The 13,443-nt window shown below is 48.8% G+C and overlaps 1 protein-coding gene across 1 annotated transcript in view; it reads right to left on the bottom strand.

Annotated features, from left to right (window-relative positions):
• Positions 1-13,443, bottom strand: part of SMG1 (SMG1 nonsense mediated mRNA decay associated PI3K related kinase) — a 243,586-nt gene that overhangs the window by 14,299 nt on the left and 215,844 nt on the right. Inside the window, exon 60 of the mRNA XM_088476176.1 lies at positions 13,310-13,416. Within this exon, the coding sequence (XP_088332302.1) occupies positions 13,310-13,416 (107 nt within the window). The remainder of the gene's footprint in view (positions 1-13,309; positions 13,417-13,443) is intronic.

The raw sequence follows: 13,443 nt of genomic DNA, 5'->3' as shown, positions 1-13,443 counted from the left end.
CTTACCTTTGTTATCTCTGTTTCTACGAAGTCCATAGGGTCCACAGGGTGACCTTGGGGTATAGCTGGATCCTGGATCCTTGGGCACCACGGAGTTAAAGCTTTCAGCTGCTCCCAGGATGCACTTGGGTCCAACCTCCCCTATACCCCGCCCCCGAGCCACAGGCACCTCAGTTGGTAAGCAGCCCAGGCCGGAGGAGGAGACGAAACAGAGAGAAGGAAGACTGGAACACGCAAGAACCATACTCACAGAAATGGGAGACGGAAAACCGGTGACCAGTCACAGAGCCCATATGAAGCCAGGTGCGTCAGGGCGTGTGCCCTGTGGACCCTATGGACTTCGTAGAAACAGAGATAACAAAGGTAAGTTCTTACCATATCTCTTGTTTTATACTTCAGGGTCCATAGGGGTCCACAGGGTGACCTTGGGGATGTCCCAAAGCAGTCCAACTAAGGGCGGGGACGCTCCTGTGCTGATAGGAGAACCCGGCGCCCAAAGGATGCATCCTGAGAGGCAAAGGTGTTAAACGCATAGAACCTTGAAAAGGTCTGAATGGAAGACCAGGTGGCCGCCTTACATAGCTGAACAGCAGAGGTGCCACGGCTAGCAGCCCTAGAAGGGCCCACAGACAGAGTGGAATGAGCCTTAACAGAGGCTGGAACAGGTAAACCCTCCTGCATATAAGCCTCAATAATAACAGAACGAAGCCAACGGGCTAGAGTCTGTTTGTTGGCAGGCCAACCCCTCTTGTGAAAACCAAAGAGGATAAACAAAGAATCCGACTTCCTCACAGAACTAGTCCGGTCCACATAAACCTGGAGTGCACGGACGTCTAAGGAAGCCTCCCCAGCCGAAAGATCAGGCGACTGAAAGGCTGGTACAACAATTTCCTGATTAATGTGGAACCTGGAAACCACCTTAGGCAGGAACTCAGGACGAGTGCGAAGCACCGCTCTGTCCTGATGAAAAATCAGAAAAGGGGGACGACAAGAAAGCGCCCCCAAATCTGAAACCCTCCTGGCAGAAGCAATTGCCAAGAGGAAAACAGTTTTAAAAATTAGTCACTTGAGCTCCACTGACTCCAAGGGCTCAAAAGGCGGACCCTGTAAGGCCCGAAGAACCACCGCCAAATCCCACGGGGCCACAGGTGTCACAAAGGGAGGCTGGATTCTCAAAACTCCCTGGAAAAAGGTGTGTACGTCCGGCATAGCAGCGATCCTGCGCTGGAACCACACCGACAGAGCAGACACGTGCACCTTCAGCGAGGAAAGACGTAATCCTAAGTCCAAACCCGACTGAAGGAAAGCCAGAATACGCGAAACCCGGAACACCTGGGGATCATAGTTTCTGGCCTCGCACCACTGAAAGAAAGTGTGCCACACTCTGTGATAGATCCTCGCGGAAGCAGGCTTGCGCGCCCTCAGCATGATGGTAATAACGGAGCTAGAAAAGCCCCGAGACCTCAGGACGGCTGTCTCAAGAGCCACGCCGTCAAAGATAGTCGACCCAGATCCGGGTGAAGACAGGGCCCCTGAGACAACAGGTCCCACCGTTGAGGTAGGAGGTACGGAGCGTCGATGGACAGGCTCCGCAGATCTGAGTACCACGGCCTTCTGGGCCACGCTGGGGCCACCAGGATCAGTGTGCCTCCGTCCTGTTTGAACTTGCGCAGGACCCGAGGCAGCAGAGATATCGGAGGGAACAAGTAAGCCAGTTGAAACAGCCATTTCACCGACAGCGCGTCTATCAGACTTGCGCCTGCGTCCCTTGTCCTTGACCCGTACACAGGCAGCTTGTGATTGTGACGGGACGCCATCAGGTCCAGCTCTGGCAGCCCCCACTTGTCCACGAGTAGTTGGAATACCTCTGGATGAAGCGACCATTCCATGGGATGCACGTCGTAACGGCTGAGGAAGTCTGCCTCCCAATTGAGGACTCCTGGGATGAAAACTGCCAAGAGAGCTGGAAGATAGCGCTCCGCCCAAGCCAGGACGCGGGACACCTCCGACATCGCAGCTCGACTGCGAGTCCCTCCCTGGTGATTGATGTACGCCACCGTGGTGGCGTTGTCTGACTGCACCTGAACAGCCCTTCCGTGAAGAGTGGTGCCGGACAACTGCAGGGCTCTGTATACTGCCCGCAGTTCCAGGATGTTGATGGGAAGAATCGCTTCCTCCGCCGACCAACGACCCTGAAGTGACAAGGAGCCTGTCACCGCCCCCCAACCCCGGAGACTGGCATCTGTCGTGAGCAGAACCCATTCCGGGATCCAAAAGGGGCGCCCCTCTAGGAGATGAGCCGTCTGCAGCCACCAGGCTAGGGACAGACGCACTTCCGAGGACAGCACCAGCATCTGAGAGCGGATCCTGTGTGGCAATCCGTTCCATTCCGAAAGAATCAGCCCCTGCAGGGGCCTGGAATGGAACTGGGCAAACTCCACCATGTCGAATGCCGACACCATGGACCCCAAAACTCTCATCACTGAGTGCACCGACACTCTGCCACTGCTCAGACAACTGTGAATCCGCAGCTGTAAGGAGGAGACCTTCTCTGGAGTCAGAAAAATCCGTTGCTGACGAGAGTCCAGCAGGGCCCCCAAATGAACCATCCGCTGTGATGGGATGAGGGAGGACTTCTTCCAGTTGATCAACCAGCCGTGCGCCTGTAGACAAGCGACCGTCAGGTGGAGATGCTGGATCAGTACTTCCGGGGAGCTTGCCAGCAAGAGGTAGTCGTCTAGATACGGTAGCAACCGTATTCCCTGGCTCCGAAGATGAGCCGCCATGACCGCCATCACCTTGGTAAATACCCTTGGTGCCGTGGAGAGACCAAAGGGTAGAGCCCTGAATTGGTAGTGGTTGTGGAGAATAGCAAACCGCAGAAACCGTTGGTGCGATGTTGCTATAGGCACATGGAGGTAGGCGTCCTGGATATCCAGGGAGACCATATAGTCCCCTGGTTCCATCGCCAGAATGATGGAACGCAAAGTTTCCATCCTGAATTTGGGAACCCTGAGAAACCTGTTCAGGGACTTCAAATTGAGGATGGGGCGATGAGAGCCATTGGGTTTCTGCACCAGAAACAGCGTAGAGTAATACCCCATCCCACGTTGAGACTGTGGCACGGGTATAATGACCCCCGCCGTCAGCAAGGCCTCTATGGCTTCCTGAACCTGCAAGGCCTTGGTTTTGTCCTGAGAAGGACTTGTGCAAAAAAACTGGCCAGGCGGCCTGTGCCAAAAAGACAGGGCGTACCCCTGGGAGACTTCTCGCACCCAGGCATCCGTGGTGGTATTGTGCCAGCACTGGGCGAATTGAAGAAGTCGGCCTCCCACTCTGGGGTCCCCCAGAGGGAGGCCCGTCCCATCACGCAGAAGGCTTATCTTCTTGCTTGGAAGAAGGGCGCCTAGCACTCCAGGCTTGCTTCTTTGGCTTTGAGGCGGTCTTGGGTGCGGACTGCCTCGGGAAGGACTGACCCTTTGCCTTGCCCTGAACCCGAAAGGAACGAAAGGCCGAGCTCCGGACCTTAGCAGGTGTAGTAGCTGAAGGGAGGAAGGCTGACTTGGATTTCGCCAGGGTATCTACTATTTTGTCCAGGTCCGGACCAAATAGTAATTCTCCATTAAAAGGTAAGGCCTCCAAGCCTTTCTTTGAATCCGCGTCTGCTCTCCAAGACCGCAACCACAAGACACTGCTGCCGCCGAAACCCTAGAGGTCAACAGGCTAGTATCCAAAGATGCTTCTCCAATGTAGGAGGCGGCATCTCTCATCTGTCCTAACAACGCCCTCTGGACGTCCGGAGCTTCATCCGTAAACGTGTCCTCCAAGGCGTTGGCCCACCCCTCAATGGCCTTGGCCACCCAGGAGATGGCCATGGACGGCCGGGCTACAGCCCCTGAGAGAATAAATAGACTTTAGACAAGTCTCCACCTTCCTGTCCGTAGGATCCTTCAGCGAGGATATAGACGGCAATGGCAAAGTAGCACTCCTGATGAGGCGTGTTACATGGGAATCGACTGCAGGCGGAGTTTCCCATTTCTTACAATGCGCTTCCGGGAATGGATAATTGGACGCCAAGCGTTTCTGTGGCAGGAAACGCTTACTGGGTGTCTGCCAGGCCACCGCCATGTGATCAGTCAACTGATCAGACAAGGGGAACGCTGCAGAAGTAACCTTAGCTTTTTTTAAAACTAGGATACCTCGACTTGGGAGCGGGTGCCTCATCCTCAATCAGAAGAATGGCCCGCACCGCCTTAACCAGAGCCCGCACATTGATGGAAGACTTAGTGTCTACCTCCTGGACTGAGGCATCTGAGGCTGAGTCATCCTGCACCTCACCATCATCCGAGGACCCCTCAGAATCCGAAAGATGCGCAGCCTGCGCCATGACTGAGCGTTTAGACGCCCTGGAGGGCACGTCACTGCGCAACATCGACTGAAAAGCGGAAGATGCTGCCGCCAAATCTTGGACAGTGTGGTAAAGCGCTTCCACCCAGGGTGGAGGAGCTGCCACAGGAGCCTGAAACGGCACCACAGCCTGCTGTGCCACAGGGGTGGACTGAATATACATTGGCAACCCCGCATAGGGACCAACAGGCTGAGACCCCGGGGGAGTCTGCAATAATTGTGGGACACCCAGGGAATGGGGGATGGCAGGCAGGGGCAACGCCCTAGTAGGGGCGGCAGTCGGGACCGACAGACGGTCCGCGATAGACACCAGCACCTGGGAAAACATCGCCCATGGTGGCTCCTGCGACATGGGAGGTTTAGACATACCAGGGAGCGCCTGGCACCGTCCGCACAGGCCGTCCTGTGACAAATCCTCCCCATCCACTCCTGCAGAACAGCGCCTACAGGAGAACAATACCGGAGCCCCGGAGTGCTCAATCTCCTCCTCAGACATGACTTAGGAAGAAAACGTGCACACTCACAAGTGTGCTGAACAGCCGCCCACAATATGGTACCGTGTAGCACACAACTGTATGTGACGGACCTCACAAATACATGATTTATATAGGCGAGGTCTGTAGAAACACCCTTCCCCGCACACCTGTAGGGCTTGTAGGAGAAGGAAAGGGATAGGTACAGGCTGACAGTAAGTAGAAAAAAGACACAGACAGGCAGTACTAGCAAAAGTCACATACCATGCAGGAAGATATACTCACTGCACCTTTCCACTACAATCAACCTCCCAGATTCAGTGTCTGGGAGGGCTATAGTGCTGTGTACACTGTCCTCGTCGGGGGAGAGGTACACAGGGGGACCGGTCCGCGTGCTCCCTGAGAGTATCCACGCTGCCACAGAGAAAATGGCCGCTGGAGGCCTCAGAGGAGGAGTGGCCGAGTAGCTGCAGCTCAGCGACGCCAGACTCCGTGCAGAAAGGCGCGCTGAGCTGAGGGGAGGAGCCGCTAGACAGGGAAGGCTTCCTCCCCTGGCTAGCATATTTAACCCCCGGGTTGCCGGCATCCCGCTTGCCGCATAATTTACCCTGGTGGTCTAGTGGTCTGGCGGGGTATGCCTCCGCTGGAGGGGGGGCCCGCCGCCACCGCTAGCGCCCCCGGTCTGTGCCCTAGACCAGGGGCATGGGACTGCATTTACAAGGAACCCGCGCACCGCCGCTAATCAGCGGTGCGCGGCTTACCTTAATCTCCCCGGCGTCTTCCGGCAGCAGTCCCGGGGGAAGCCAGAGTCCGGCTAGTACAGACTCTGGCTTCCCCCACCGCGATCCCCAGTTCAGTGCTGGCGTCGCGGCGCCAGCAGGGAGAAGGAGCGGCAGCGTGGGCGTCTGTACAGACAGCCCATCGCTGCTGCTCTGGAGAAAAAAACTATAGTAAAAAAAAAAAAAAAAATGTAACCAAGTTAAAAAATAAAAAGCTTTAGGGGGCTGCTTCTGCAGCCCCCCCCCCGCAGGGTGACCCGACTCCGGCCGGGCACCATCTTAAACTGAGGTGCCTGTGGCTCGGGGGCGGGGTATAGGGGAGGTTGGACCCAAGTGCATCCTGGGAGCAGCTGAAAGCTTTAACTCCGTGGTGCCCGAGGATCCAGGATCCAGCTATACCCCAAGGTCACCCTGTGGACCCCTATGGACCCTGAAGTAGAAAGAAAGTATTTCTTCCAATTGATGATCCAGCCGTTCTTTTTCTCCATTTGGGTGTAAAGTAATGAAAGATATAAAATATCTCATATAGTGAAATACTGTTTATTAGAAAATAAACACATTCAAATCTGCCACCAAAAATGATTTTAGAAGTTCAAGCAGCGTACCAGATTGAGTGGGGTGTTGATCTATAATAATTTTTGGTGGCAGATTTTAATGTTTTAATTTTCTAATAAACAGTATTTCACTATATGAGATATTTTATATCTTTCATTACTTTACACCCATATGGCGGAAAAGAAGGATTGATTATCAGAAGATAACTCCCTTGATGAAGGTGGAGGAATTTGGATAAACTGCCGATATTTAAAAATACTCATAATAGATCGATACTTTGAAGATAAACATATCCTGGAGGGTGCGCACTACTGCAAGTACTGTACCTCATCGGATTTGTTGCAGAACTACTGAGTTGAGGCGCAAGTTTCTCTGCATATATACTGATTGAATGCATCCTGAATGTCCAGGGAAACCATAAAGTCCCCAAGCTCCATTGCCAAAATAATTGAACAGAGAATTTCCATACAGAACTTGGGTACATGGATAAACCTGTTGAAGGTTTTTAAATTTAGAATAGGGTGATGAGACCCATTTGGTTTCTGAACCAAAACTAGGGTCCGTATTCAATTAGAAGCGAAGACTCAGTTTCGGCGATAACATTTTCGCTGGTTTTCACTTATGCCCGTATTCAATTGTAGCGTCTTTTCGCCGGCGCGATAACGCTATGCAATGTAATATGCGAAAAAGTTTTGCCTATGAATACCTGGTGGAAAAAAGTGCAGAATTGGGGTTTTGGGGTGCAAATATGCGGCATCCACCCTGCACCCTTTGGACACCGCCCCCCAAAACCGTTAAAAAACGCAAAAGACCCACAAAATACACCTCAAAAAAGCACTTTGAAAAAATGGTCGAAAAAAAATCAAAGTGGAGGTACAAAATCAAAAACTACCGAAAATACCCTTAGGGGGGGTCTGCAAGTACGGGGAAGGTGTATTTTTGATTGCAGGTGCTTGCTGAAGGTGCGTTTTTGGCGCTTTTTAATGCTTGACTTTAGACATTTTAAAATATGCTTGCACCCATTTTTGTGTACCCCACATTTGATGAGAATACTTATTTTCCCCCCCATAAAGTTGCAAAATGCTATTCTTCACCACTTGCTGAAAGACACTAAATAGTGCCTATTGAGACCATTTAAAAACACTAAATACCTTTAGTAGGGCTATTAGGGGGTACCCATAGTGAACCCCCATGTCAGAGCATCTTTTGGGGGGTGTCAGCCTGATTTCCCCAAAACTGAGCACTTTTCACCGATTTCTGTTTCGCCGGGTCCCGTTTTCGCACATTTGCAATTGAATACACGGTTACGCGGCCACACGCGCGATACTTTTTCGCACCTGAAACCAGCGAAAAGACCAGCAACAGACTTTTCGCTTCTAATTGAAAACGAGCCTAGATTGGAATAACCTCTTCCTTGTTGCAACACAGGAACCGGGATTATTACCCCTGCCTGCAGCAGGGAGTGAACGGCCTTCTGAAGGGCCAAGGCCTTTACTGCACCTGATGGAGGATCTGTGCAAAAAAAAATAAAAAATTCCGGAAAGTGATAGCATACCCCTGAGAGACCACTTCTCAGACCCAGGCATCTGTTGTTTGATGCCAGTAATCCGCAAACTGAAGAAGTCGGCCTCGCACCCTGGGATACCCAGGAGGAGGCCCGCCCCATCAAGCCAAGGGTTTGTCGTTCGGCTTAGAAGCTGGACATCTGGCCGGCCCAGACCTCTTAGGTTTGTCGCCTGGATGTCCTGCGGAAACTAGACGGCTTGGAGGAAGATTGTTCCTTTACTCGTCCCTGAGGACGAAAAGGACCGAAAAGAAAACTGCCTAGATTTTATTGTACCAGTAGATGGCAGAACTGCAGACTATGAAGCCACCAGAGTAGCTGTTATCTTCTCTAACTCCGCTCCAAAAAGTATATTTCCATAGAATCCTTAAGAGAAGGAGCTGACGGAATAGGCAAAGTAGCATTTCTGACTAAGTGCGTCAAGTGAGCATCCACAGTAGGTGGTACCTCCCACTTAGTACATTCAGAAGCTGGGAAAGGATACAACAATGTTAATCTTTTATTCACATAAAAACATTTATCCGGGTTACCCCATGCCTCTTCCATAAGCTCAGTGAGCTGCTCGGATTTAGGAAACTCCGTTTTGGCCACCTTCCGGTGATTAAACACTGGACTGGGGAGGTGGTTCTTTATAACAGACAGCACACAAATCATCATTTATAAAGTCCTGAGAGGACAAGCCCGCCAAAAAGGCTTTACATGAAACCAGCACAGGGGCCTCCTGATTCCCTTTACTTTTTGATATATCAATTATAAAGCTAACAACGCAATGTAACAACCTTCACAAATAACTGTGAAGTATAAAGAAAAGCCCCACACACCTGCAACAGGAGGATGAGGAGAAAAACATTAGTTATAACTGACAGCCAGAAATAATAGGCAGTATTAACACAGGAGCGAGCAAACAGTCACATACAATGCATATGTAAATTTAGTTGCAGTGGGCTCTTAATCAACTACTCAAAACACAATGCTTGTGAGGATATAGAGCACTATATATCAGGCCCATGGGAGAGGTATTCAGGGAGACTGACCCAAAACCTCCTGAGACCAACAGCTACAGCAGCGCACCGATAATGGACTGAGAGTCTCATACACAAGAGGCGGGTAGGAGGAGCGACCCAGACGCACAAAAACCTTTGAAAGAAGGGACTGCGTCTGGGTTGGAGTTGCCGGGGGAGCGCCTACCTCTCCTAAGCTACATTAACCGGCCGGGTACGCTAGCCTCGTGGCAGAAGCGTCTGCTGCCGATCCCCAGCGTCAGACGATAAGGCGCCGGTGTGCGGACGCGGACCCTGACTGCAGCGGCTTCCGGTGCGTCTCCTGCGCCAGAAGCAAGGACTGCCGCTCACGATTCCCTGTAAGCAAGGAATAGTCTTACCTGACATCTCCGCGCGTCCGGTTCCCAGCATCACTGCTAGCAAGTTCAGCCGAAACCCGCTGAAATCACCTGCCCTTTAACTGGTGTTGTGGCCCGGCGGAGGTAGATGGAATCGCAGTACATGCATCTTAATTCAGACACTAAGTACTGCCAACCCAAAAACATAGAAAATAAAATAAAACATAAAATAAAAGCTCAGGACTGCCTTTGCAGTCCCGTTACAAAGGTGCGTCTGAATCCGGCATCACCAAAAGAACTGAAGGCCTGTGGATAGGGGTGGGGTATATAAGGAGGAGGACCCAAGGCATCCTGGGAGCTGAAAGCTTTAACTGTTTGGTGCCTGGATCTCTCTAACCACATTACCCCCAATTCTGGACAGTCTGGAATGTTACTGCTATTTTATGGTGTAGATATGATAGTGAAGAGAAAGATAGCACATTTATGCAAAAAATGCTGTCCTTGAAAAAGCCAATCTTTATAACATGCTGAAAACTTACAGGTGTCCTCAAACATCTAGCTTCAATACGCTATGCAGCGCGACTTGGCGGACATTAGTGAGCCGCCAAGTCCTGTGCTACCTTGCTAGCGCCGGGTGTCGCTCTTTGCCGAAAATGTGTCTAGGTCACAATGGGATGCAACTAGGACGCACAAGCAGACTGTGCTGATTAATGTGATATGTAACACTTTTGTATCTGAGTACAACAGCCTCAGGAGCTGCAAGGAAAAAAAATAAACGTTAAATGCAGCCTCTGCATGGGGAAACCCAGAGCTTCCATAATTTTATACATAATCTATGGTTTACCATCCGTTACCTCAAGATTTACACCACAGTAAAATGCAGATTAATTGAATACTTGAAACCTGGAGCTTAACTCTGACTTCTTTACATGCAGAGTGTTGGTCTGGAGCATGAAGGGCCCACCAGGGAAAATGCAGTGGTAAAAGCCCATGCTTAAGGGGCTAGCCGCCACAGAGGGTGTTGCCAACCACCAAAGAGGCTCGGTCAACCATTACATAGGACAAACCAAGCACCTATGTTCTTCCATATTCCTGCTCTACCAGGTAACTGACCCTCTAATAGAGTAATAAGGTATAATTCAAGTGTATGGTCTGGAACTTGGCATTAGAGGAGGGGGCGGGGCCCTCAAGCATTGGGGCCCACCAGGGATTTCCCCTATACCCCTGTTGGCCAGTCCAACACTGTACATGCATAAGCAGCACACACTAGAGGCACAACATAAATATCACCTAGTAAAAGACAAAACTACAAGCACAGAAGAAAATAAAGCAGCAACTACAACAGACAAACAAAATGGATAATAAAATGCTGAAAATGGATATTATTTACACTCAATCACTTAAATATAACAGTGTCTATAAAAATAGGCACTAAGTACTTGCTAATGGGAGAGGCTCCGTTCCTCTGTTGCCGATTTAAAAAAAAACTTCTACAAATGGAAAAAAAAAGTGATCATTTATATAGTACAATTTAGAAAAGGGTAGAATGTGAATGGCTTTCCTTTTTAGAAGTTTTAGTAGTCGTACTGCAGTAATAGATCTGTTCTTGCAAGTGAGGAAACATCCATGTCCTTTGATTTTTGCTGTGTGCAATTTCCAGGACAAGCCAGACAACTTTTTCTAGATGGTTCAAATTAAATCCATGGCAATAGTCCCAGTGATTTTTGTACAGTGCAGCTATTTGGTGGTCTGTGTTCTCTATGTGGGACTCGGAAACATGTTAAGATAAAACTTACATTTAACATAATAAAGGGTAATTAGTGAATCCTGCGGTAACCGCCTTAGTTATGGAGGATATTATGGATATTCGTTACTGAGGATATTATGCAGATAATGAGTCCGTACTTTTGTCATAAAGAGTTCTTCTAAATATGGTGGAACAACCACATTGGGCAATGAAACCTTTCCATTGTGACAGCAGTCTGAAAAATGGACATTAATCTCCTCTACCAAGACGTGTAGGGCACCACAGTTCACATATTGCATGTCTATAGGACCCAGAGTGTAGTATAGCAGCGAATAGGTCACGCCCAATGCAAGCAGCATATCAGTTGATCTTGTTATACGTTGTTTAAGATCTTTATACTGCATGCAGTGCGCGACCTAGAAGTGTTCAACCACGTCGACCTCTGCGAGGCCAGCCTCTAGGCATGTTTGGCATAAACAATGCGAGATGGAGCGAATAATGAAATAACAGCAGTAATTGATTGAGGTCACCACAAGATGCGCTAATATATGTGGCTGCAAATAACTGTCAGTTTCCAGACTACCCAGCAGATCACATGTTCCAGATCACCCAGTGGGTGCCCAGGGAGAGTTCACAAACTGTCACAATTTCCACAGTACAATGGTGGGCGGACATTTTGCCACGTAACTCCGAAACGAGGCAACCAATTACAATGCCAATATTTTTCTACAAATCTACGGACCACAACAGTCGTCCTTCTGCTATTAATGTATAGAGTCCAAAGAAAGTCCAGAAAGGGGTGTAAGGTTTAATATAAAGCCAATCAGAACAGGTGACTATGCTGGATTTCACACAGCAGCGACAGGACTGCGCCATACTTGCTCAATCTCCGGGATTATCCTCGAGACTCTGGAATTTCTGAGAGCTCACCAGCGGACCCGAAAGAGTAGATCAGATTCATGGGTCCGCAAAATTTCCAAGAGAAGTAGGCGGTCCAGGGTCTCAATGACATAATTCATTATGATGTACATCAATGTATTGCTGGGGCGTGGCCAGGATCACGTACAGATGTAGCCACGCTCATCTATGTCACGATGCATCGAGGCATGGATGACGTACGCGCACACCAAAGACTTCAATGGGGTAATCACTGGCTACGAGTGCTCGCAGCCTGGCGATTGCTACGCTATGCCGCGTTGAGCACAAAGATGAGGATGGCTCCATCTGTAGGTCACTGCACCACACCTCCAGTCCCTCTCACCTGGGTCTTAGCAGGAATGCACTGCACTGTGTGGGAAGCAACTACAGCATGCAGAGTTACTAGGCAGGGGTGAGTACAACTACTTAGCTACACATTGCCCAAAGCAGTTTTGTTTTCCATCTTAATTTACAGAACCCCTTTAGGGCTAATCCAGGTTAGTGTTTTGTTGGTTTCCAAACAAAAGATGAGAAAACATCAGAAATATGAGTATATACCTTCTAAGCTATTTGCTTTGACGAGTATGCTAACTACATGGAGAGCAATGAACACTGTTTACAGATAACACCCCAAGCCCTATAGACGCTTTCTCGTTGTAATCTCCAAAGTGTAGGTGCCACCGCTGTCCATGTGACACCATACAATGCACAGCCATCAATAGATCTCTAGGCTCATAGTTTTCCCCCAGTTATTCCTTACATTTTAAATGTCAGTAAAGAGAAGAATCATGTGGAGAACCCATCAAATAGTGATGAGAATTTGTGTTTCCCTAACAAAATGAATGCTCTCCATCAAAATAAAGATGAGTAATTGAGAGGTACTGTATATTACTGTGAGCTAATATTCCTCATTGTGAGAAAGCATCTGTGCAAGGCCTTCTCTTATCTTACTCCTCCCCTACCTGCCCCAGGTGATTTTAATTGGTATGGGTCCTTCACATTGCAGTACATACATTTAATGGGCTCTATTAAAGGGAAGACCTAGATACATTTATATAATGTGTCAGTATTAGGGATGTTCGCTACTCACCTTATAAGATTCACTGTGATGTGGTAGGTGGGCAAACATCTTTGGCCAAACATGTACTAAGAACCCTTACTTAAAAAACCATGTTAATTGTTGGAGTTTATTATAAATATTTTGAAAATTAGAATTCTTAGTGCTTATAGTGTGCACCTGCATCTCCCCCCTCTTGTTCTCTTATCCTAATAAGGACCTTACTTTCTAAAATGTAACTATGGTGATTAATTACAAAGACATACAGTTTTCTATGAGCACACAAGACAGGAATAAAACAAGAGTATTATATACAAATAAAATGATGGGTTGCTAGGAAATTAGACCCATGAAAAGATGACTGAGGCTCTAACAGTGAAAGCAATAAAAAAAAAAGGCAACAAACAGAAGTTATTCTTAGTGTAAAGAAAAATAAACACCTAAATCTTTATTTATATGGGATGAAATTACCTGCAGCAAAGCTGGGCAGATACGTTGATGATGTAGTTGGACTAGCGCATTCATTTGTTGCATCTGTTACCAAAGGTGATGCAAAACTCACCAGGTTGTTATAAATACTGAGGAGAAAGAGATGGAGATATAGT

This window comes from Taudactylus pleione, unplaced genomic scaffold, assembly GCF_031769625.1.
Source record: "Taudactylus pleione unplaced genomic scaffold, aTauple2 ptg000184l, whole genome shotgun sequence".
Taxonomy (NCBI): Eukaryota; Metazoa; Chordata; class Amphibia; order Anura; family Myobatrachidae; genus Taudactylus; species Taudactylus pleione.
The sequence above is the reverse complement of the archived record's forward strand: the minus strand, read 5'-3'. Positions and strand labels throughout refer to the sequence as shown.